Source organism: Sus scrofa, chromosome 14, assembly GCF_054392235.1.
Source record: "Sus scrofa isolate SSC_HxYL_T2T_F1_AM1 chromosome 14, Sscrofa_HxYL_maternal_Yorkshire_Landrace_v2.0, whole genome shotgun sequence".
NCBI classification, from domain to species: Eukaryota; Metazoa; Chordata; class Mammalia; order Artiodactyla; family Suidae; genus Sus; species Sus scrofa.
This window is the reverse complement of record NC_139396.1, coordinates 137,214,732-137,237,195: the sequence shown is the minus strand read 5'-3', so window position 1 is coordinate 137,237,195 and position 22,464 is coordinate 137,214,732. Positions and strand designations below refer to the sequence as shown.

Genomic DNA, 22,464 nt, shown 5'->3' with positions numbered 1-22,464 from the left:
TCCTTTCATCTCTTCATTTACTACTTTTCATCTTGTCAGATATGACCTGTCATTACCATCTGTTCAGATTTTTTGTCTGGCTCCTGATCTTGGCACAGCTTTTGCTGAGATAGTGTAGCCAACACAGTCTCTGTCCTCATCCTCGGGCTGATGATCACCTCCAGCCGCCCAGGTTCCCAGTGGTGGTAACCAGTGAATCAACACATCTTTGGATGTGGCCTCTCGTGTTGGCCATCAGCTGCCGATCTATCGGCGCAGCCCTGCAGTCCTCAGCGGGCTCACGAGAGCTCCAGGTTCCAGATGGCTCAGCTGTGACATGTCCCAGACGCACAGGGCCAGCTGTTCACATCTTATCAGAGTCCCTCTTCGTCTGGCCCTCTTTCTTCCTGTGTTGTCTCTGCTCAGCACTGCCGTGGTCACACTCAGACCTGCTCTCCAGCTCCTCCAACCATCCTGCAGGGAACCCATGTACCCCGATCAGGACCCGCAGTGAGGTTGCCCGCTTCTACTCTGGAATCTACCTTCTTTGGAAGCTGGGACTGTGGCCATTCTGCAGCCTCTGGCCTCACTCCCTCCTCTGTGTCTTCTAGGCTGTCTCCTTGTTCACGGTGGCTTGGCAGACTCTGTCAAGTACCCTATGGCCTTTTCTCACCGCAGCTGACAAGAGCCCATCCTGGCCGAGCCACCTCCATCTCTGTCATGGGCGCACTTGCCCCCCCACCCCCCACCCTCCCCGACAGCACCTTCTGGTATGAGCCCCTGACTCCTGAGGGGAAGTGCTGAGTCTTAGGTCAGGTGCCTGCAGGTACCACTGCGCAGTCTCTTTTCAGCTTCCTTCCTCCTCTCTCTCTTGCCTAGAACATCAAGGGAAATGCCCTTGGGGTAGGTACCCTGAGCATTTTTTCAGGGATCCCCTTGGGAGACTTGAACCTTCCTGTTGTGATTCTGAGAGGTTCCCACCTCCCTTCAGTTTTTCTCTCTGCCGCGCTCCCCCCGCCCGCTCTGCCCTCCGCATCTGTGAACGCCCCACTCACCCTGCAGATCTCGCAGGGATCGTTTGTATCCTTTACAAGCATGTCGGAAGATACCTCTTTGTTGGCGTTCCTATCATGGCTCAGTTGGTTGGTTAACAAATCCAACTAGTAACATGAGGTTGTGGGTTCGATCCCTGACCTCGCTCAGCGGATTAAGGATCCAGCATTGCTATGAGCTGTGGTGGAGGTCACAGACATGGCTCAGATCCAGCCTTGTTGTGGCTGCAGCTCCGATTAGATCCCTAGCCTGGGAACCTCCATATATTGTGGATGCAGCCCTAAAAAGACAAAATACAAAAAAAAAAAAAAAAAAAGGAAAAGAAGATACCTCTGTGCATCTCCTATTTCCCCCTAGCTGCCTTTTCTTTAGGAACCTTTGGCCACAGCTCACACACCCGTGCCCTGCCTTACACTGGGGTGGATGGAGGACAGTGAGTGCCCCTCCCACTGTCACCTGGAAGACTCCTGACCATGACCATGAAGCCTGGTGAGCGTTGCTAGTTTGGCCTGCATGGACTCCCATCACGCTGCCTGTCCTGTGCCTCCCGCCTCCCCTCCAGATTTGATCTGAGGTTCAGTTCAGGTTTCCTCTCCTCTAAGACTTCTTCCCTGACTACTCAGTTTCACCCCTGATGTCTGCAGTTTGTTTAGATGTCGCGTCAGTAACCACTGTGTGCAAGGCACGGGACTGTCAGGGTCTCCCTGCTCTGCAGTTACTGCAGGGGTCCCATGCCATCTTGTATCCCCCTAACCACCTCCGCCCTCAACTCCTGCCAGGCTCAGAACCAGGCCTTCCATAGAGACTTTCCAAGGTCAAGGCCAAATGACAGTGACACCAAGAGGCTCTCTCACCACAAGACTCTAGACACCTAAGACCACCTGCCTCCCTGCCGGGCCCTGACAGCAGTCTTGAAAATTCGCCGTAGTCTGCACTTAAACTTTAGTGATAGCTCTTTAGGGCACCTTGCTAGGAACTAGGCACCATTCTGAACGCTTTTCGTAGATTAACTTATTCACCAACACTGTGAGATGTCCGTGTATCATTGGTCCATTTTACAGATGAGGAAATTGAGGTGCCTGTTCAAAATCATGCAGCTAGTAGGTAGCAGAGCTGAGTTGTGAGCCCAGCAACCTGGCTCTGGAGCCCTTGCTTACAGCCATGATTCTCCTCAGCCTGTCGTTTTAGCAAGAGCCCCCTCCCTGTCTTCTCCTGGGTGCCTCACCTGGGGCCTCCGCCGGCCCAGACCCAGCGCTGGGCTTCTGGGCTCATTCGGTGTGGTGGGCAGGCTGGAGGGGGTGGGGGAGGGATGGCAGCAGCCCAGTCCCTGCTGTCCTCTTGCCACAGACTCCACAGAGCCTTCCAAACCATGACGTAGCAGCTTGTGCTAATGTTCTTGGAATTCCGGCTTCAGGCACCCAGGGAAGATCCTGAGGCCCCGGTGGCCTGAGAGCCCCGTCTAGGGAAGAGGAGGCTGTGGGCACCAGAGAAGGGGGGGTAGGTGCCAGAGGTGGGACCAGAAGAATGGGTAAGGCAGGGGGTGTGGGGGTACGTTGGGAGGGCCTGGGGGAGCCTCTCAGCCGCTCCTGTTTGCTTTGGCCCGTGGCGGACACGTGCTGTGAGCTGGAGTGTGTCTTGGCAAGAGGCCGCAGTGACAGAGCCTTCTGACCAGGGGGGGCCTGGCCCAGGGTGGGCCGCCTTTCGTTGTTCTTAAAGGCACAGTGTGCCATGGGCAGCCTGCATCTCCCATGTCTCTGGTCCCTCTCGGCAGGAGCCTCACATATGCTCCAAGGTCAGGGGAAGTGGTCCCTTAGGGCTCAGCCTTGTGCCAGGTGTGATGTGGGCAGGGCTGGTGACATGTGCCTGGCCAGGCCCCTTTCAGCCCCCTTTCTCCTCAGTATCTGCCCCTGTCCGCCATCGGGTGCCCCCCCCCCCCCCCCAGTTTTCCAGCTGCTTCTCCACACCGCACCCAGGAGAGAACATGGGATGCCTGGACGACACATCCTCCCAGAGGGGCCAGAACCTGAGCCAGGGCGTCCATGGAGAATGGAGGCAGGTGTCTGAGGCCTGGCACTGTGCCCTTCCTTCTAGCTCCATCACCCCCTTCCCCACTTGGTCACTGAAACCCTTGCCTAGACCTGGGCATACAGTAGCACTGCCCATTTGCAGCCCTGGGGTAGCTGGTGTTAGACCATGTGAACGACTGGCAGAGAAAGAGAAAGCAAGGCTCAGAGGTCACCTAAAGGCTGCTGTGTTCTCCCAGACTCCAGACTCTGCCTGATCGGTCTCATCCTGCCCAGTATTCTCTGGGTGGGCCCCAGGGCTGGCCCAGGTTGTATCTGCACCCATGCTGGGTGCTGGGCAGTGGGGTGGGTGGGAAGGAGAGGCTGCATCCCCATGGCTGGAACAGGGCCTGGCAGGCACATAGCAGGTGCTCGGTAAAGACTTTGTCCTTGAGTACAGCGTGTGTCCTCAGTACACCAGTCCAGGTACAGCACAGGATGCCAGGCAACCCTCTGGGCAGGTCATACTACCCTGGTATAATGAGGTTCAAGGAGGTCAGACCCCTTCCAGGTCACCAGCGAGCACGTGGTGAAGCCAGGATCCAAACTGAGATCTCTCTTGGAAATGGGGCTAAGAGGTGCCCATGGGCTGAATTCTGGGGGGAACAGGGCAGGGGGAGTAGCGAGACCTCCTGGAGGACAGCACCTCAAAGGCCAGGGGCGCTTCAGAGGGAGAGGAGGGACCAGGTCTCCCTCCCCCACCAGCTGCTTTGTCCTAGGCTGAGAGGTGACCTCAGAAGACTTTATTGTTAACATCCTAATTGTGTGCAGCTGGCCTCCTCTGGCCCTAATGAGCTCATTATCCACTCTCATTAAGGAGGCCATTGTGACCTGGTCACTCTGGGGACAGCACTGGCCCGTCACTTCCCGTCACCCTTGGCCAGGCTCAGCCCCCTTCGAGGGAGGCCAAGGCCCCCAGGTCCGCCCATCCCCTCTGTCTATTTCTCTGTCTCCCTCTGAGTCCCCCTCTCTCTGTGTCTCTGTGTGTGTCCACCTGTGCCTCTGAGAAATCTCAGTTTCTCACCCATCCTGTCCATCCACCCCCACTGCCAGCACGGGGAAGCCCTGGATGGAGTCACTTTGAAAGGGCTTTGAAATTGGCCAAAAGTTTATGCTCACCCTGGGAAGAGGGAGGGTCTGGCCTCTGGGGCCGAGGTTCTCCCTGCCCCACCTGGGGTGGGTAGGCCCTTGCCCTGCCCTGAACTGGAGGTGCTGTCTTCTCCCGCCCTTGGCCCCTGAGCCATCGTGAAGTGGGTTTTACGGAGGCCCCACTGAGCACGGTCAGCTGCTGTGACAAGTAACATGGCTCTTCCTAGCCTTTGCCCCCTGGAGTGGGCTGGGCCCTGGCCTGTCAGCCAGCCCTGCTCAATGACATTCTTCTCTGGCACTGTGGATGAAAGGAGAGGCCAGGGTAAGGCGGCAGTCAGGGGCTTGGCCAGTTCAGCATTCTGGCAGACTTCGTCAGCCTAGGGCTTAGCCTGGAGACCCAGAAGGAAGGCTTCTCCTGCACGTCCGGCATCTGAGGGCTTCTCTCTTGGGGTTACTGGATATCAGTGTGCAGTTTTCAATTCAAAGGACTGGGCACGGTAATCTCTTCTTGCCCTGGCTGGTGCATCTCAGCCTGAGGCACTCCAGCTAGGAAGGCCCAGTTGGGGCACAGGGGTGTGCTTGGCGGCCTCCAAGCCAGCCCAGGCCCTCTGGAGGTTCCCCACCCTCCCCATTCCACTAAGTCCTCTGCCCTCCGCCACAGACAAGAGCCTGTTCCTCTTCTACCAGGGTTGACTTCTCAGGAAAAGGCCAGGTCTGGCAGCTAGTCTAGGCACAGTCGCCCCACCTGGGCACAGGGGTGGCCACTTCATCAGTCCAAAGCTCAGTCCATTAATAAAACGTTGCTGAATTTCCTTTCCCAAGAGCAGAGGATAGGAGGGTGGAAAAGGAGGGCTAGCAAAGGCCCGACTGGAGTTTGGATCCACCTTCATGGGGACATGAGGAATGGGAGAGGTGGCTCAGGCTGGTCCCTGGGCATCCATAAGTGCCGGCCACCTTACCTCCCACGTCCTGCGGCTTTAGTCCCTCATCAGTAAAGCTCGTAGCTTCCGTCTAGTGGGCACCCGCTGTCTGCCAGGCCACATGCATTGTTCTTGATCTTATCCAGTTCTCAACTAGCCTGCATTGTAGATGGTAGTCTTACCATTTTACTAATGAAGAAACCAAGGTTTGAAAGGTTAAGGCACTTTCCTGAGGCCATGGGGCATGGATGGGATTCAGATCTTTGGCTTCAGCATTTAGGCTCTGGGCCTGTTTCTTCTACTAGTCAGCTTGCTCAGCTCTGCCCTAGAGACAAAATAGACAAAATACTCCACAAGACTTCTTCCCAGAGCGCACAGGCTCCTGTGAATACTTTGGACACATTGGAACTTGGGGAGCCATCAGGGAGGGCTTCTTGGAGGAGGTGTAGAACAAGAGAGGAAGGCTGTAGGACCTCTGTCCTGGGAACGGTGGGCTGAAGGATGAGAGCCAGGTTGAGGAGGGCCCTGAGACATGTTGGGCAAGGAGGAAAACCTCATCTCCCCCATCCTCCTTTCTCACCATGCTTGTTATCATGAGTTGTATCAGCTGCAGTAAGAGTAGGCCATATTGCAAAAGATGGCAGCCCCTCAACTCCATGGATCACAGTTAATGCATGGTATTTGCCTGTACGCATACGTGCGCGCGCCCACACACACACACACCCCCAAATCAGTTCACCTAGCCACACTGAGTACCTTCTGACGTGCTCCTCGGGCACACATTCCACCTGGCCACCCATGGGAGCTGATTCTGTTAAGCTAAAATACCACCCACACACCACCAAGCTGGTAATAGCACAAGGCTTTCAGCTCCTCCTCTATGCTAGGCCTCACGCTATGCTACTTATGTGTCATGTGTTCATTTCAGCAACCTTGGAAGGTAGATTCCATTAATTACTCCCATGTCAGAGAGGGCCAAGTGAGGCTCAGAAAGGTAGTCATTTTCCCAAGATCACACAGCTAGGAAGTAGCAAGCCAGGACCTGAATTTGAGTTTTTCTCACCCCAGTCTCCTAATTATTACCATCTGCCCGCAAAGAATCCTCACCTGTGAACACACAAGTACACACGGCCTGCATCTCTACTGACCGTGTGCATACACAGAGCAAACATTCAGCAACACAGACACACTCACCGGCACGCACATCAAGCACCAGTATTTGGAGCCGCCTCTCCCCTCCTGCATCCACTTCTGTGATGGTGAAGAATGTGGGTCCTGAAGCTGGATTGCCTGGTTTTGGAATCCAGCTCTGCCTCTTCCTAGTTGTAATCCGTCTTTGCCTCCGGTTTCCACATCTGAAAAGTGGGAATGATGATGACAACATTTCACGAGGTTCTCAAAGATTTTATCAAGTACAGTGTGCAACATCAGTGCCTGACAGGGAGTGTTCTCAGCAGCAGGCCGTTATCATCACGTATGATATGTACAGACACACCTCTGTTCCAGGCACCCACACCTATCCCCACACACAGCCCCACACTCTGTGTCTCTGCAAGAAAGAGGGCACAGTGTATGTGGGAGGGGACTCTGGGAGCCCCATGGGCTGGCTGACACCTGACCCCTCTTGGCCAGCTGGACTGCACCCATGGGTGGTTCAGGCTGTAATTGCTCCTTGGTGGAGCACCTGTGACTTTGATCAGGAGCCCTGGTTGCAGCATTTGACGTCTGAGCTGCTGGCCTCTGGGAGAGGCCTGTCGGCAGCCGTGAATGGGCACAAGCCCGGGGAATCTCCTCCAGGGGCCCAACCTTGTGACTCGTGCCAGGGATCCAGGGAGGTCTGCTGGAGCTGGGAACAGAGCGGAGGGGGGAGGAGGGGGGAAGGGCACTTCTGCCCAGGTTCAGCCATGCCGGGTGGGCAGTGGTTGAGCCTGTCCATCTTTGCTCCCTGGAGGTGCCCACAGCCAAGCCAGTGGCAAGTTCTTTGCAGGGCCTGGTGCAGGGAAAAACCGAGAGTTGAAGCCACACAGCCCAGCTCTGCAGTGTCAGGGTGGAGTGGAAGTCCAGCCAATGGTCTTGGGCAAGGGTGGCAGGACCACAGTAAGATCCCTGGTCCTGGCCAAGACCCATCCCGGGGAAACCTTCGTGGCTTCGGGGGGTGGGCCTGGGGTGATCAGTTTGGTGAGGGTCTGGAGAGGACGTGAGAACCAAAACCTGTGAGCTTTTGACGCTGGGACTTGGACCTGGGGGATCGTGTGAGAGCCTCAGCCTTTCAGACCCTCCCCAAAGTGACTTCAAGTTGGGACTTGTGGTGACTGCTCTTTGGGGCTCTTGGAGGTTATCCTGGTGAATAGGCATTTGTAGGGGTGGGGAATCACTTACCCAGAGTGGCTCGGAAAGCTCCGTGCTCACCAGCCAAGGTCTGTGGTAGTGGCTGCCCAGTGGGCTTTGGGTTTTGTTCTCCGGACTTAACTCATGGTGGTAGACTTTGGATTCTGAACCTTGAGGATTGCTGGGTAGGGATGGCATTCGTGCGTGAATGAAACCTGCTCTGGCAGTAAAACTGCACAGGAGGGTCACTGGCTCGCTGTGATTAGAAAGTCCAGCAGGGCGGTCTAGCTTTAGCGTACCACTTCCCAGAGTCAAATGATGTTAATCCGGACTTTCTCCATCTCTTGACTTGACTCTATTGACTTAAATCTCATGACATCTCTTCCCTAGTACTAACATTCTCCTCTAGTATTCACGTGGGACTTAGGGGACAGATCTCCAGAGCACCCATGTCAGTTCCTGGAAAAGCCCCTGAACCATCCGGTGTCTGGGGAAATGAAAGACCAGTCAGAACACGCTTGGCCACGTGTGCCCACTCCAGTGGTCAAGGAGGCAGAGCCAGACAGCGGAGACCTCTTTGAGATGGGAGCCCTGTTGCCTGACCTCCCATCAGGCTCGATGGACAAACACTGTCTTAGGGCCTCTTGGCGGGGACTGTTGGGGTTCCTGAGAGTGTTCCTCAGAGCTAAGAGAAGACAGCGCAGGCAGAGACCCCTGTATGTCCATGCCTTCTGGCTTCTTTGGAGGTCTCAGCCACAGTGTCCCAAGCAGCCACACCACTGTGGTCTGAGCTTTGGGGAGGATGGCAGTGCCACCCCCAGGCAGCCTGCTCAGTGGCCTTCTGCACGGCAGACCCAGAATGCGCATGTGGCTCTGGGGTTCAGGAAGGTGGCTCACACCTACCCCACCTGGGGCAAGGACAAGGGCAGTGACCTGATTCTGGCAGAGGGAGGGAAAGGAGGCATCTTGCTCAAGTTCCAGAGGGGCAGTGGCCCAGCAAGGGCTGGGCCTCAGAAGTTCCAGACTCTTATCTGAGACTCTATTTTCCTTTCCTTTTCTTTCCTTTCCTTATCTTTTCAAGACTGTTTTTTGCTTTTTAGGGCCAAACCCACGGCATGTGGAAGTTCCCAGGCTGGGGGGTCGAATCAAAGCTGCAGCCGCCAGCCTACACCACAGCCACAGCAACTCAGGATCTGAGCCAAGTCCATGACCTACACCACAGCTCACAGCAGTGCCGGATCCTTAACCCACTGAGCGAGGCCAGGGATGGAACCTGCATCTCATGGATCCTAGTTGGGTTCGTTAACCACTAAGCCAGGAAGGGAACTCCCAACTGTGTTTTGTTTTTTAAGAGTAGTTTTAGGTTCACAGCAAAATTGAGTAGAAGCGGAGTTCTGACTGTGGTACAACAGGATTGGCTGCATTTCTGCAGTGCCAGGACGCAGGTTCAAACCCCAGCCTAACAGAGTAGGTTAAAAGATCCGTCGTTGCCACAGCTGCAGCACAGGTCACAACTGCAGCTCAGTTCTAATCCCTGGCCCTGGATCTCTGGATGTCTCCAAGCAGCCAAAAAAAAAAAAAAATTGAATAGAAAGCACAGAGGTTTCATGTATGCCCCCTGCCCCTACACACATAACCCCCTCAACAACCAGCCTCCCCCAGCAGAGCGAGAGATACATTTGTTACAGCTGATGAGCCTACGTGGACACATCCTAACCGCTCAGTCCCTAGTTTACCTTAGGGCTCCGTGCTGGTGCTGGACAGTCTAGGGGTGTGGACAAACATAAAAGGACGTGTATCTGACATTGTGGTATCATACAGATGTCATGGCGTTCCGCAGGCTTTGCAGAGCTGCGCACAGAGTGTTCTGGAACTCCCTGGAAAGGGCGGGGTACAGTGGGCATTCAAGACTAGACCACAGGCTATTTGCTCTCCCAGACCTGTGACGCAGGGCATTGGAAGTCGAGGACCCAGGTGGTGACCCTGGGTTCTGAGGGCCTGGGCAGTTGGTGGGACCGTTGTCCTCTGTGCCTCTTCATTATTGTCACAGAAGTCCCCTGGGAGCTTCTGGAGGCCCCCACGGGCCCCCTCCTCGGGCTGTGTTGGGGCCAGTGCTACCCATGGGGGAGCCCTGGGGTCTCTGAACAGGCTACAGTCCAGGTTTGGGAATGGTGAGCTCTGTCGAGGCAGAAAAGAGTTGGTGCCAAATCGCTCTGGAGGCAGAGAGGGATCAGAATGGGAGGGGGGCAGAGATGGGGCCCTGTGACGAGCACCTGCTAGGAGGGAAGTGAAGGCAGTTGGTGGAGGGTCAGGCCTGCAGAGTCTGGAGTATTTGCTCAGTGTTTGAGTGAGGAACGAATGAGCCAACAAATGAGAAAGAAAATGAACATGCCATTATCACTTGGCCGTGGTTGTCTAGGGTCACTCGAGGGTGCAGTGCCCACTTACTGTGATTGCACTGTCAACACACCGAGTAGCATGGTGTGTAAACACCCCTGGCCCGCGGTCAGAAGCGGGAGCCGTGACCATTAGAAGGGCTCTGCGCGACCTTTACACCCAGGTGCCTTTAGAAGCAGAAAAAGTGGTCGAGGTCCAGATCACACTGGCGGTCCTAGTGGGCTGGAAAGATGCACCCTGTGCGGTCCCTGGGTTTGGCTGGAGCACCCTTGGCCTTTCCTACAAGGTGACTTTCCCACACTGAGCATATCATTGTGTCAGTTTCATGTGCAGTTTTTTTCTTCATTTTTTTTTAAAGTTTGGTTAACGTATAGTTGATTGACAATGTGGTGATAATTTTCGCTGTACAGCAGAGATTCAGTCATACATGTGCACACGTCCTTTCTCTTTTAGATCCCTTTCCCACGTAGGTTATCACAGAATGTTGGGTAGAGTTCTCTGTGCTACACAGCAAGTCCCCGTTGGCCCGTCATTCCATATACCTTAGTGTCACTTGTGTGAGTGGCTTGTGGCCCCTCAGGCCCTCTCCTCAGGGAGTGCATGGGTCTCTCCTTCCTCAGGGAGGAACCTGGAATCCGGATATGGGCCAGGTGTCTGCTGGGCGCCCAGGCTGGGTGGCTCTGTGCCCTCCCCTCCAAACTTCTCTTTCCCGCCGCATCCTAGCCCCCACATCACGGCTGCCATCCGCTGCCAGACCCTCCTGACTGCATTCTCTCTTGTCCCTGCTGCAGGCTGGTGGTTCGTGAGCACCTCTGAGGAGCAGGGCTGGGTCCCTGCCACCTACCTGGAAGCCCAGAATGGTACTCGAGACGACTCAGACATCAATACCTCCAAGACTGGGGAAGGTAAGGACCTGCAAGTTCAAGGGCGGCGGGGGTGGGGAGCTGGGGGGCGTGCTGAGACTGGTGCAGGGAGGTAGCTGCCTCTGCGTCCCCAGAGTGACTGTTATCCCGGCCCAGGGCAGAGATGCAGAGGGTGGGACTATGAGGCAGGAAGCCAGGGGTGGCTCCGGCCCCTCCTCCATCAGCCTCTCTGATTAGCTCGGGCTAGTGAGGGTTTTCTCGGTTTTTCTCTGTTGAGTTTCCAAGAGTCCACCCCTCCTCCACCCTCCAGCCCGAGGTGACCTGGTCAGCCTATCCGTGGACTTGGCTATTCCCCAGAGCAGGCCGTTGGAGTGCGGCGAGTTTGAGCCACCCTGTTCCCGGCCGCCTGCCCCTAATTCCAAAGCTCCTTATTCCTGCAGCAGGAATGCTTGCCCTTACAGTCAATGGGGACTATCCAGTTGGGCACATGTGAGAGCCAGGAGACTTGATGCCCACCCCCAGGGCTCAGGCCACCTCCAGGCCTGCCCCCTCACCCACCCCATTCCATGCTGCCCAGGCCAAAATAAGCAGCCCTCCAAGTGCCAGCTTCTTATTCATCCTTCCCCTAAATGTCGGTTACTCGGCAGGCAGTTGGAGCCCCACCCTTCCTCCCGTGTAACTGCTGTATTTCAGTCCCTTGATCAGCACTGTGGCCCCTGCAGTGCATGTCTGCCTTATGACGGGTTTCCAGGGATGGGGCCCCATCAGGAAGGGCCCGCACGTTCAGGCCGGGTGCTTGGTCCCTCCTGGCTGCTCCCCGAGTCCCGAGGCTGAGCCCACAGCCATCTCACCTCTGTGGCGGTGGAGGGCCATGGCCCCCAGGCGGGTTCTGGTCTGTTTGTCTGCAGTCACCAGGCATCCTATCCGGTTCCACATTTGCAGGAAGAAGCCCAGGGCTTTTCAGAAATAACAGTCCCTAGCGTGTGCTGAGGTCTCACTCACTCCCAGGTGTCCAGCCTGGAGCTTTAAATGCCCTCGCCACTACCCTGGGAAGGGCCCTCTTTCTGCTCTGTTTTCCAGATGCAGGAACTGAGGCTTTGAGATACTTAGCAATGCGTTCGTCCTCTTAAGGTTTGAGTCCTGGTCAGTCTTCTCTGCCAGTGGTCTTCCACCATGCTGCATACCTCTCCGTGAAGCATTTCTCTTGAAAGCAGTTCAGGGGGCAGGGGTACGACTGTGTGTGTGGCATTGGAGCCCCACCTAAAAAGGCAACACCAAGAGAGTTGGGCAGGTGATGAAGGACCAGGACACCAAGTGGGCAGAAAAGAGCCTGAGAAGTATGTGCGCACGGATGCCAGCCGGGTTTGAAGAGAGATTAGGTACTTGGCACAGAATAGGTAGCAGCAGGTTGTAGAGAATTTTAACCTCAATGGAGTAAATCAGGAAGCTGATGAAGGTTCTGCATCTAGAAGGGGTGTGTGTGTATGTGTGCGCACACTCGCGTGCACACACACATATGCAGGTGTGCCCGGGTTTCTCTTACACTTTGATAGGACCTTGTGCCAGTACCCCTGGCAACCTTTGGGCAGCTGTGAATTCCATCGTCACATCATGGGCATCTCTGCTCAGAGCTCAGCACCCCAGCCCGAGGCCCAGTCACTGTGGTGGGTCCACTAATCTCTGCCCTGGTGGCCCTGTGGCTAAGAGAGCAGCCCACCTGGTCCCTTCTCTGGCCATCTCTACCACAGCCCTCTTGCCATCCCATTGTAGGTCCCTCGAGCCCTGCGGACAAAAACTAGAAGCCTTCATCCCATCAAAGCTTCCTTAACAGCTCATGTTCCAGTTGGCTGTTCTGCTGTATTTCTGTTATCAGACAGTCTAGCATACGTTTGTGTTTCTCCCAAAGCCAGGTGTGCTGTGCAGAATTCAAAACTGGGGTAGGGGGGATGAGGTGGAGGCTGAGACCCTGTTGTCCGCTGATGAGGAAGAGGGTCCAGGCCTGACGTTGGCAGGTGACTCTAGTGAACCATCAGATCTACTGCTGCTCGGAGGTAAAGAAATGGAGGCCTGGAGTGGTGTTACCAGGTCAGTTAGTGGCAGAGCCAAGACTAGAACCTGAGGTCTCTGTCTGTGCCTTCATGCCCTGCAGCCACCAGTGAAGACCTGCCTTCCTCCTGGTGGCTGGCATTGGCACCCCCAGCCCCTGTGCAAGCCTTCCCCGCTACTGGCAGGTGGTCGATGAGGAAGAACCACATCGCAGGGTCTAGAATCCAGTCTCCGGAGTAGACCGCCTGGATTCGTGTGCTGCCTCATGCTTGGGTGTGTGGCTCAGATGGGTCCTGAACAGCCCTGTGCCTCAGGCTCCCCATTTCTAAAATAGGGAGAGCTCCTGTGAGGCTCTAGTGAGATGGTCTTGGTGCCTGGTTTAAACCAGGTAAATGTCACTTATTGCCAGGGTGGCCCCAGGCTGGGCATCAGCCACACCTCCTGCTCACAGAGACACCAGGGGGCCACACCCCCGAGGAGGCCAGCTGTCTGAGAGCCTCCCAGTCTGGCCTCACCCACAGGACCTCATCTCTGAGCCCCATCAGTCCCTGTCTCATTTCATGCCAGGGCAGGTGGTGTCAACCCCAAAGACAGATGAGGAAACAGAGGCTTAGGAAGGGGTGGCAGCCTGCACAGGGTGGCATAGTAACCTGGCAGTGCCGCCCGGACTGAATCCATACCGCTAAGCTCTTGTCCAGGCCTCCTGCTTACAAGAGGCAGGGCAGACAGGCTACATTCCTTCCTCCAAAAAAGCGAGACCCTTCTAGGAGGCCTTGGTGAGTTTGGTTCAGGGGTGTCTGTACCATTTGTCTCTTAACCGCCAGCCTCCCATCCCCTACCTGGGAAGCCTGGCACCTTCCTTCTGTGGTGCCAGGAGGTGGGGGCCACAGTTCCTCCTGGACATCCCATAGGAAGGCAGTGGGTTCTTGGGACTGGTCCACAGCAGCCAGAGGCCCTGTGCAGATGAAAGGGGTGTGGAGCAGTGAGAAGCCAGGAGGCAGGTGCTCTGCTGTCAGAAATCCAGTGGGTGGTGTGCGGGGAAGGAACAGACTAAGTCCATGACATCCTCCTGTGTATGCTTCCCTTGGCCACATTTCTGAGGGATAAGCCACTTGCCAGGCCCTGAGTCTGGCCCTGGGAACACAGACACAGAGGCTTAGCCCTCATCAGACTCGATCCATTGGGGACAAGTGGAAAAGCAAAGACATAGACAGATCCTGGATGGTGAGAGCTATAAGCCCCACACGGAAGGGACCTCAGGTCTCTCGTGGGCATGTGGTATCTGGCTTGTGGTGGTGGATTCACAAGCAGGACTTGCTGAGTGAGTGGGGGTGGGCAGACAGACGTGCACCTCCTTGGAACCCTCACTGCCCAGCGATGGCAGGAGCAATGCCCACCCCCCCCACCACCCCCTACCCTGGGGTTGCCATTTTGTGCTGCGCTGGAGCCAAGGACCCTCTTTCCCTCTCAGGAGCTCAGATTCTAAATTCTTAGACCCTCCCAGGCTCAGGGGCATAATCCAGGGGTTTGGCTTTGGTTGAGTTATTTCTCACCTCTGGTGATGTCACGGGCCACATCTGCACCCATCAGCAGGCGCGTGCCACTGGGGCTCGGTCCAGGCGGTAAAGACCTGGGCGTGCGAACCTCCCCTCCCCTCCCCTCCATCCCTTCCCCACCCATCCCATCTCATCCTCATCTCCATTCTCTCCGCCGGTTCCTGTCGGCCGCGTGTTCCATCGCCATCTCCCACGACAGTGTCCAAGAGACGCAAGGCCCATCTGCGGCGCCTGGATCGCCGGTGGACCCTGGGCGGGATGGTCAACAGGCAGCACAGCCGAGGTGACAGTGGGAGCCAGCTTCTCCTCACCCACAGCTGCCGCCTCTTGCTCTCTCACTAACACCTCCCTTCCTTTCCGGCTCTGCTCCTCTGCCCCTTCCTTACCCAGATTCACCAGCCAGACTTTGCTCTCACCTACTGCAGCTGCAGGGGACCGGGGGGCTGGGGAGGGGCGGACACTGGGGTGGCTCTGGCTTCAGCCAGCATCCTGGAGGCAGGGGTCATGGAAAATAGGACAGGATTGCGGGGGCAGCTGGACTCTCAGAAAGGCCGCCTTTGCCCTGAAGCTGCAGGCTAAGAGCGCCGAGCTTTTTCGATTCTCTGCTGGGCCGTCCCACTCGGCCCCGCCCTTTATTGCCTCCTTCCTCTGAAAAAGGGGCTCCCTCTGCCAAAGCTGTTCTAGCAGTTCCTTAGGGACAGAGTAGGAAGAAGGACCAGCTCACAATCTCCTCCTTCAGCCAGCACCAGAAAAACTGGAGAGGGACCAAAACCCAGACCCAGCCTGGCCCCAGGGCACAGTCCCAACAGTCTTTCGTGGTGGAGGTTGGTCCAGCCAGGGGATCCAGCACCCCCAGCACTAGCAGTTGGGACTGCAGGAGGAGCCTGATCAAGATGATTTCTGGGAGGCCCCTGGCCTGCCACACAGGCCGATTGGGAACCAAGACTGGTTGGCGGTCCAGGGCCTTTGCAACATCCAGGAGCCTGGGAGGTAGGGAAATGAGGGGCGGACCACCGAACAAACCTCTAAACAGTTCCAGAGCCCCAAGGCCAGTGGGTGGCCCGTTTCTCCTGCCTGGGGAGAGTGGAGGGCGTGTGCCCCGGACAGTGACAGCACAGCTGAAAGGGCGTGTAAGCCGCACTGGCTCTTCTAGAATAGCAGGGATGCCCCAGGGCTTACTCCACCTCCAAAGCTTGTTCCCACACTGTGAGACCCTGTTCTAGTGTCTGCCCCCAGGCCTGGGTGGCAGCAGGCCTGGATGCTGGATGCTGGGGTGGCCATCAGCTATGGCCGGCTCAGCTTCAGGCTCCGAGCACTGGCCGTGAGGTGCCCAGCCTGTCCTGAGGGTGGAGCATGCCTTGGTCCCTGGGTGTTGGCACAGGGCAGGGAACCAAGTCATGGAAACAGAACAGGCTACCCTAGAGGTAGGAGGGGTGGGCCAGCGTTGCTGGGGGCCAGGCTGGGACGCGGCCCTGGGCCTTGGCAGCAAAGGAGAATGGGACACTGGCCTGGAAAAACAGCAGGGAGGAAGGTTTGGCCTGCCCCCATCCCCTCCCGCATCGGCTCCAAACAGCATCACACACCAAACCCCAAACACAACTGATTCTGCAACCACGTGGACCCATGGATGCTTCGGTCAGCAAAGCATTCCCACCAGCACACAGCCCTGCAGGCCAGGGGCATGGCTGCACTGCCCAGTCCCATCCAGCCCCCATACACACAGCTGCACATCCGCAGTCCTGTGCGCACAGCCACTCACACATACACACGTGTAATTCCACCTTCACCTTTGCACTATTTACATCGTCACAGATGGATTATCTACACAACCACAACATAAGTACACCTCTGCGGCTACCCCACAAGTACACATATGGCTTCACATGCAGTCTCATGTAGTATACTAACTCTTACGCCATGTGCATATAGGCAGTGCATTCACAATTATAAACACACACCAATACGTAGACACAAATAGCCAAGTTAAGTGCGTCATTCTGTGGCCACCTGTGCATATGCAAATATGTAAGCAAATATAGGCCCACAACTTGTCTCTTATGTAAGAGACCTAAACAACATCATTTCCCAGTCTCAGCCCTAAGTTAAATTAGGGCTAAGTTAAATCAGGCAGCCAAGAAAAATGTGCAGAAAGTTGGCTGGGAGAAACCCCACTGCAAACAGCCGTGCTGATGGGGAATCAGGCAGTGGGTCATGTATAACTAGACAAGAGAAAAGCACTGCTTCCCCAGGGCCTCCGCTCCCCCACTCCCTCAGCCAGCCAGGCCTTTGGAATCAAAAGGCCTCTTGCAGTGGGGTTGGGTAAGTTGTGGGGGCCGGGAGGGGAGCCAGGGAGACTGCTGACGGAGGGGAAAGTGTTTGGAAAGAGGAGGCGTCTGTGGTTTGGAAACTGCAGGGCTCTTCAGCCCCTGCCTCCAAAATCAGAACAGGCCTGTCCACCTCCCCGGAGCCACCTACCCAGCCAGCCTGCCCAGGGGCCATGTGGCCACCACCCTTTGATGGCACCTCAGAGTGACCAGGGCCTCAGCGCTTCTCAGAAACCCAGAGGTGCCTCCACCCCAGAACTCCCAGGCCCTTTCCCTCAGCTCCGATTCCTGAGGAGCATCTTTTTGTTTTCTGTTTTTGAGGGCGGCACTTGCAGCATGTGGAAGTTCCCAGGCTAGAGGTCGAGTTGGAGCTGCCGCTGCCAGCCTACGCCACCGCCACAGCCACGCAGGATCCAAGCCATGTCTGTGACCCACACCGCAGCTCATGGCAACACCAGATCCTTAACCCACTGAGTGAGGCCAGGGATCGAACCCGAGTCCTCATGGATACTAGTCGGGTTCGTTACTACTGAGCCGCAATGGGAACTCCAGGGGCATCTCTTCTAGAGACCCCAACCAGTGCAAATGACTCAGTGCCTCCTCTCCCTGCCCCCCACCCCGGGCCACTTCCATCAGGCCAGGCATCCTTGTATCTGCCTCTCCAAGGTGGGGTTTGTGGCCCCTTACAGTAGAGAGGCTGGCTCTGCCTTTCCCTCAAGGAGACCTCTAAGTAGGGGGCTGAGACCCACGTGGCTTGTATCCACACAGAGGTAACCCACACCTCCATCATCTGAGCCAAACGTGGCAGCAAACCAAGCCCCCATAGAGACCAGTTGCCTGGGACTAGGGCTGGAACCTGCAGTGACAGGGCAGGATGTGCCCCTGGGCCAGACAGACCCCTTCCTGGGAGCATGAACCCCCAGACATCTGTGTTCATGTCAGCCCCGAGGGCCACCAGGAAGAGGGCTTTGTGCAGGAGGAGCAGCTCAGCTTTCCTGGGTAGAACTGACATCGTTGGCCCTGCCCACCCCAAGAGGGCCAGAGGGGGGCAAGACCCTTCCATGGCCCTTGGGGCTCTGTCCAGGAGCCCTGGGGGCTGCAGAGGCTGGTGCTTGGGTCTGGCAGCTCCAGAGCCCGGACCCTGTCCTCTGCCACACGGCAGGGCTTGCTTGGCTCCTCTGATCTTCCCAAGAGAAAGGCTGTAATTTTTCTCTGCAAAAGCAGCCCTGCCTAGGGATACTTTCACGATGGCTTCCTGCAGGAACCACAAGCTTTTAAAAATAGCCCAACTGAGCAAAGGCAAAATGTGGAGCCCAGGCCTCAGCTCACCCCAGCCTCAGAACCCTGGAACCCTGGGACCTGGCGCTTGCCCCTCTGGCCACCGCCAGGGCCAGGATTTACCAAGCCTGCTGGAAAATGGAGCGAGACCAGGAATAGGCAGGAGTGCAAGGGGCGGGAGACTGTAGAACACAGAACTTCTCACAGGCCCACGAGTCAGAATCTGGCTGGACCAGGTTCTCAGGCGGTCTTGGCGGCTCTCCCCAGCATGGCTGGGTTGGAATCTGAAGGCTTCCCAGAGTGAGTTGATGCTGAGAAAGCTCGTGGTTGAGAAGAGCATGCTAAACTGCAGAGGCTTCCGCGGGGGATCACCTACTTTTGCTTGTTGGCAGCCTTTGCCATTCGGCCCGCAGCCCGCCGGCTCTGCCCTTGCAGCCTGGTGGGCATCTGCCTCCTGCCCAAAGGGAGCTGCTCTCTCCGCCCAGCACAGGGCTCTAAACAGGACCCTGATAATCTGGGGAAGAACGAACACATGGCCCTCTGAGCAGGGCTTGGGGTGGCAGCTGCCTCTGCCCCACTGCTGCCAGAGGCTCAGGCAGGCTGCCAGTCAGGGTCCAGCTGAGTCGGGGGTGATCAGGCAGCTGGAGCCAGGAAGTAGGGAGCAGACGTCTTAGATTCAGGCTTTCTGTATCAGCATCTGCCCTTTTTTTTTTTTTTTTTTTTTTTTTTTTTTTTAGCATTACTTTTATTAGAGTTCCCATTGTGGCTCAGTGGGTTACGAACCCAAGCAGTATCCATGAGAATACAGGTTCAATTCCTGGCCTCACTCATTGAGTTAAGGGTCCAGCATTGCCATGAGCTGTGGTGTAGGTTGTCAGAGTCTATGGCTCCCGAGTTGCTATGGCTGCACCGTAGGCTGGCAGCTGCAGCTTCGATTCAACCCCTAGCCTGGGAACCTTCATATGCTGCAGGTGCAGCCCTAAAAAGACCCCCCCCCAAAAAAATTTACTTTGATTGCCTGTTTTTCTATTTTCCCTTTTTTAATTTAAATTTTTTGGTTTTTTTGGGGGGGGGTTGTTTGTTTTGCTTTTTTAGGACTGCACCCATACCATATGGAGGTGCAGCTACAGCTGCCAGTCACAGCCACAGCAACTCAGGATCCAAGCCAAGTCTGCAACCTACACTACAGCTCATGGCAATGCCGGATCCTTAACCTACTGAGCAGGGCCAGGGATCAAACCCACAACCTCATGGTTCCTAGTCAGATTCGTTTCCACTGCACCACAACAGGAACTCCTAAAAAATTTTTGTTATAGTTGATTTACAATGTTCTGTCAATTTCTGCTCTTTTGATCTCAGAGAATCTCCCACTAAGTGCCCCAGCTCAGCCCCTTTCCCCTATCAATGCTTTCTAGTCCCTTTGGAGGTCCTGCTGCATTCCAGGCCCTCAGCCCCCAGGGAGGATCCAGGTCAGAGAGGACAGCACAGGTTCAACCTCCCTGGAAGCCTGAGCAAAGAATCCAGTGGAGGTACAAGGTCCCTGCCAGGAGAGAGGCAGAGGGATCCACCAATTGCCCAGTGCCACCCCCACACACTAGCTCCCCAAGCTCCTCCTCAGCCCCCACAAGGTGCCTGGGACCTTGAACTAGGGTTTATGGTCCTATCGTGAGACCAGAGCAGAGGTTCCACTGAGCTGTGTTGTCAGCTCAGCATGCCGGCCTCTGAAGGCACCTGGGCATGGTGGCCTGCTCACTGGAAGGCCAGACAGAGCAGGGGATTAAGGGTTGGAGTGGGAGAAGGGCCAGGAGAGCAGGTTTGAGGCACAGAAATATAGCACCTTCAGGGAAAAAGGGGATGTGCCACCAGACATCCAGGAGACACCAGGTCTGTTCTCAGACATCCTTTTTTGGCTGCCCTGAGGCACATGGAGTTCCTGGGCCAAGGACCAGATCCAAGCTACAGTCATGACCCAGGCGCAGCTGTGGCAACACTGGATCCCCAACCGCGCCAGGCTGGGGATTGAACCCTCGTCGCAGCACTCCCAAGATATCACTGATCTCATTGTGCCACAGTGGGAACTCCTGTTCTCAGGGTTCCTGACTCAGGTCTCATGAGTGCCAGGTTATCTGTAGCCCTTTCCTCTGCCCAGAGGGGGTTTCCGGGGCCCTGAGGACTCCAGATTCCAGCAGCCTGTCTGATGTTACAGGGCCAGGGAAAGGCAGCTCTCTGCTGCCTGGGGCTTGCAGGGCCACCTGAGGCCCAGGTTGGCTTTGGCATATGTGGGAAGTAGCTGTGGGGCCTGGTCGCTTCTATTCCCAGAGGCTGACCCAGCGTACCCTGGCCCCCATTTAAGTGAGGCCAACCAGGGGGAGGAGGTGGCAGGAAAAACGACCCGCACCCTGACCTCAACTAATTGTGCTTTCTTGCTTGGCCCACACCCACAGAAGAGAAGTACGTCACCGTGCAGCCTTATGCCAGCCAAAGCAAGGACGAGATTGGCTTTGAGAAGGGCGTCACTGTGGAGGTGATCCGGAAGAATTTGGAGGGCTGGTGGTACATCAGGTAGGAGCCCCCGCAGAGGAAGGAGCGAGGTGCTTTCCGGCCACTCCGGCCGCAGGCCAGCCCTGGGCAGCACAGTGGCTGCGGACCCCAGCCGGCAGGTCCATCCTGATAGCAGCTTCGCGCCCACGGCCTGGCCTGGGTGCTCCAGCACTGCGCAGCAGAGCAGCTCTAACAAAGCTCGTCTTGCAGACCCCCTCTCAGCACACACAAAGCAGAGCCTGAGCTGCAGCCAGCGAGGCACAGGGGCCTCGGCTCAGCTTGCAGGCAGTGGTGCAATCCCTTCGCGAGCATCTGCCAAGAGGGTCCGGCACATCTGAATTTGGTTTTCTGCGTCCGACCTTGGCTGCTTGGCGGGCTCTGCAACTCTGGCCGCCTGGAGCACTGGTGTCCCCAGCCTTTGCTGAGGTCCCAGCAGGCAGCCCCTGCTGCCCCCGGCCCAGCCTCAGATGCAGGCTCTGGACTGGGCTGCTCCTCTCTGCAGGGCTGCTTCCCCTGGGTGTGAGAGCTGGGGCAGAAGTGAGGCCTGAGCCCAGACCTCGTTCAGAGGCCTCTCGCTCTGCCCTTCCCTCTCCTTGGACCTAGTCACACTTCCCAGCTGAGAAACCCATTTGAGGGTACGGTAGGGGAGGGGGGAGCTTCCTGACACTCCTGGAAGCAAACTAAACCGGATGGGCCTCACTCATCTCTCCCTTCCCAGGCCCTGCCCCCAGGCTCTAAGGTTCCTCTGGCCCTGGGCTCCCAGGCCAGCCAGCACCCCCAGGGGGCTTTGCTCCTAGGAAATATTTCTGGGTCCTTCAGAAGCAGCTCAGCTGTGATAATGTGGTCCAGTTTCTCTTCTCTGCCTGTAACCCTGAAGACAAGAGATGGTCCCCTGTTGGGCTGTGGGCTGTAGGGACCACCTCCCCAGCCTCCCACACCTCGTAGCCCCAGACCCACTATGGGCAGGAGGTGTGTTCTGAGCTGTCTCCACCAAGGGGATTGACTGGGGTAGCCAGGCGCTCATAAGACAGTTGCTCAGAAGGCAGCACATGGTAGGGTGAAGATTGGTCTCTGCTGAGGGTAGGATGAAGGTCATTGGCCACATAGACTTGAACCTTCATGTGGCCTGACAGGACAGAGCCGCCCCCGCCCCCTGCACACCAGTCAGGGGGCTGAGCTCTCCCTTTCTGTCTTGTTAGGTCAGACAGGACTGTGTGCCTGGACGTGTTTGCCCAGATTCTCTGCCTCTAGACTTTGATGGTCTCTGAGCAATGGAAACTGGAGCAGCCACCACAAGTCTGCATGTGGACGCTAGCGAAAAGGCGGGCTTCTAACCTAAACCACTCGCCCAAAGGTTATCTACAGGGCGGTGAGGGGTTTTTTTTAGTTTTCTGAAAGGACCAATAAAACCACTCTGAGCTGCTTCATCCAGTCAGCCCTCGTCCCTGTGGCTTAGCCCTTCTGCCAGCGGAAGCTTCAGCTGACAAAACCCTGCTGAAAAGGTTCCACCTTAAGAAGGCTTCCAGACACCCCCTTAACTATGCCGTTTCCCAGCATCCCAGGCTCTGTGTTGATCCTCATTTCCTGTCGTTCTCCTCCACCCCCACCCCCCACATACACAGCCTCCCTCTCTCCCCATCCTCCTCCCTTTCCAGTTGGCTTCCCTCTGGAGTCATTCCGTGCTCCGGAGCTGGAAAGCAGATGCGAGCAGAGTTGGACCCGAACACACACAGCCGCTCCTGATTCCCTTGCGCCTCCCCGCCTGGAATCTAATTTTATCCGCGTAACACTGAAGGGGCACATCAGGGCCTGTAACAGGAGCACTCAGGACAGTGAGCAGTCCTGGCCGTCACTCCCCTGAGACTTTGCTCCCCATCTCTGCACGCTGTGCTCCGTGGCCGCCAGAGTCGTCTTCGTCTTTGCTCCAAGTTCTGGGCCAGATGCTGCCAACAGCTAGCTGTGTGACCCTCTGCTTCTCGCTTTGCTTCTCTGAGCCTTGATTGTCGGCTCGTATGTAAGATGAGGCA

At 56.5% G+C, this 22,464-nt stretch overlaps 1 protein-coding gene across 12 annotated transcripts in view; it reads left to right on the top strand.

Annotated features, from left to right (window-relative positions):
• SH3PXD2A (SH3 and PX domains 2A) overlaps positions 1–22,464 on the top strand; it is a 261,628-nt gene that overhangs the window by 221,071 nt on the left and 18,093 nt on the right. For 8 of the 12 annotated variants that reach the window (XM_021072763.2, XM_021072762.2, XM_084995270.1 and 5 more), the window contains 3 exons: positions 10,621–10,734; positions 14,494–14,577; positions 20,341–20,458. In XM_021072763.2, coding sequence (XP_020928422.1) covers positions 10,621–10,734; positions 14,494–14,577; positions 20,341–20,458 — 316 coding nt within the window. The remainder of the gene's footprint in view (positions 1–10,620; positions 10,735–14,493; positions 14,578–20,340; positions 20,459–22,464) is intronic. The other 4 variants (XM_084995268.1, XM_021072764.2, XM_084995274.1 and 1 more) reach the window with 1 other exon arrangement.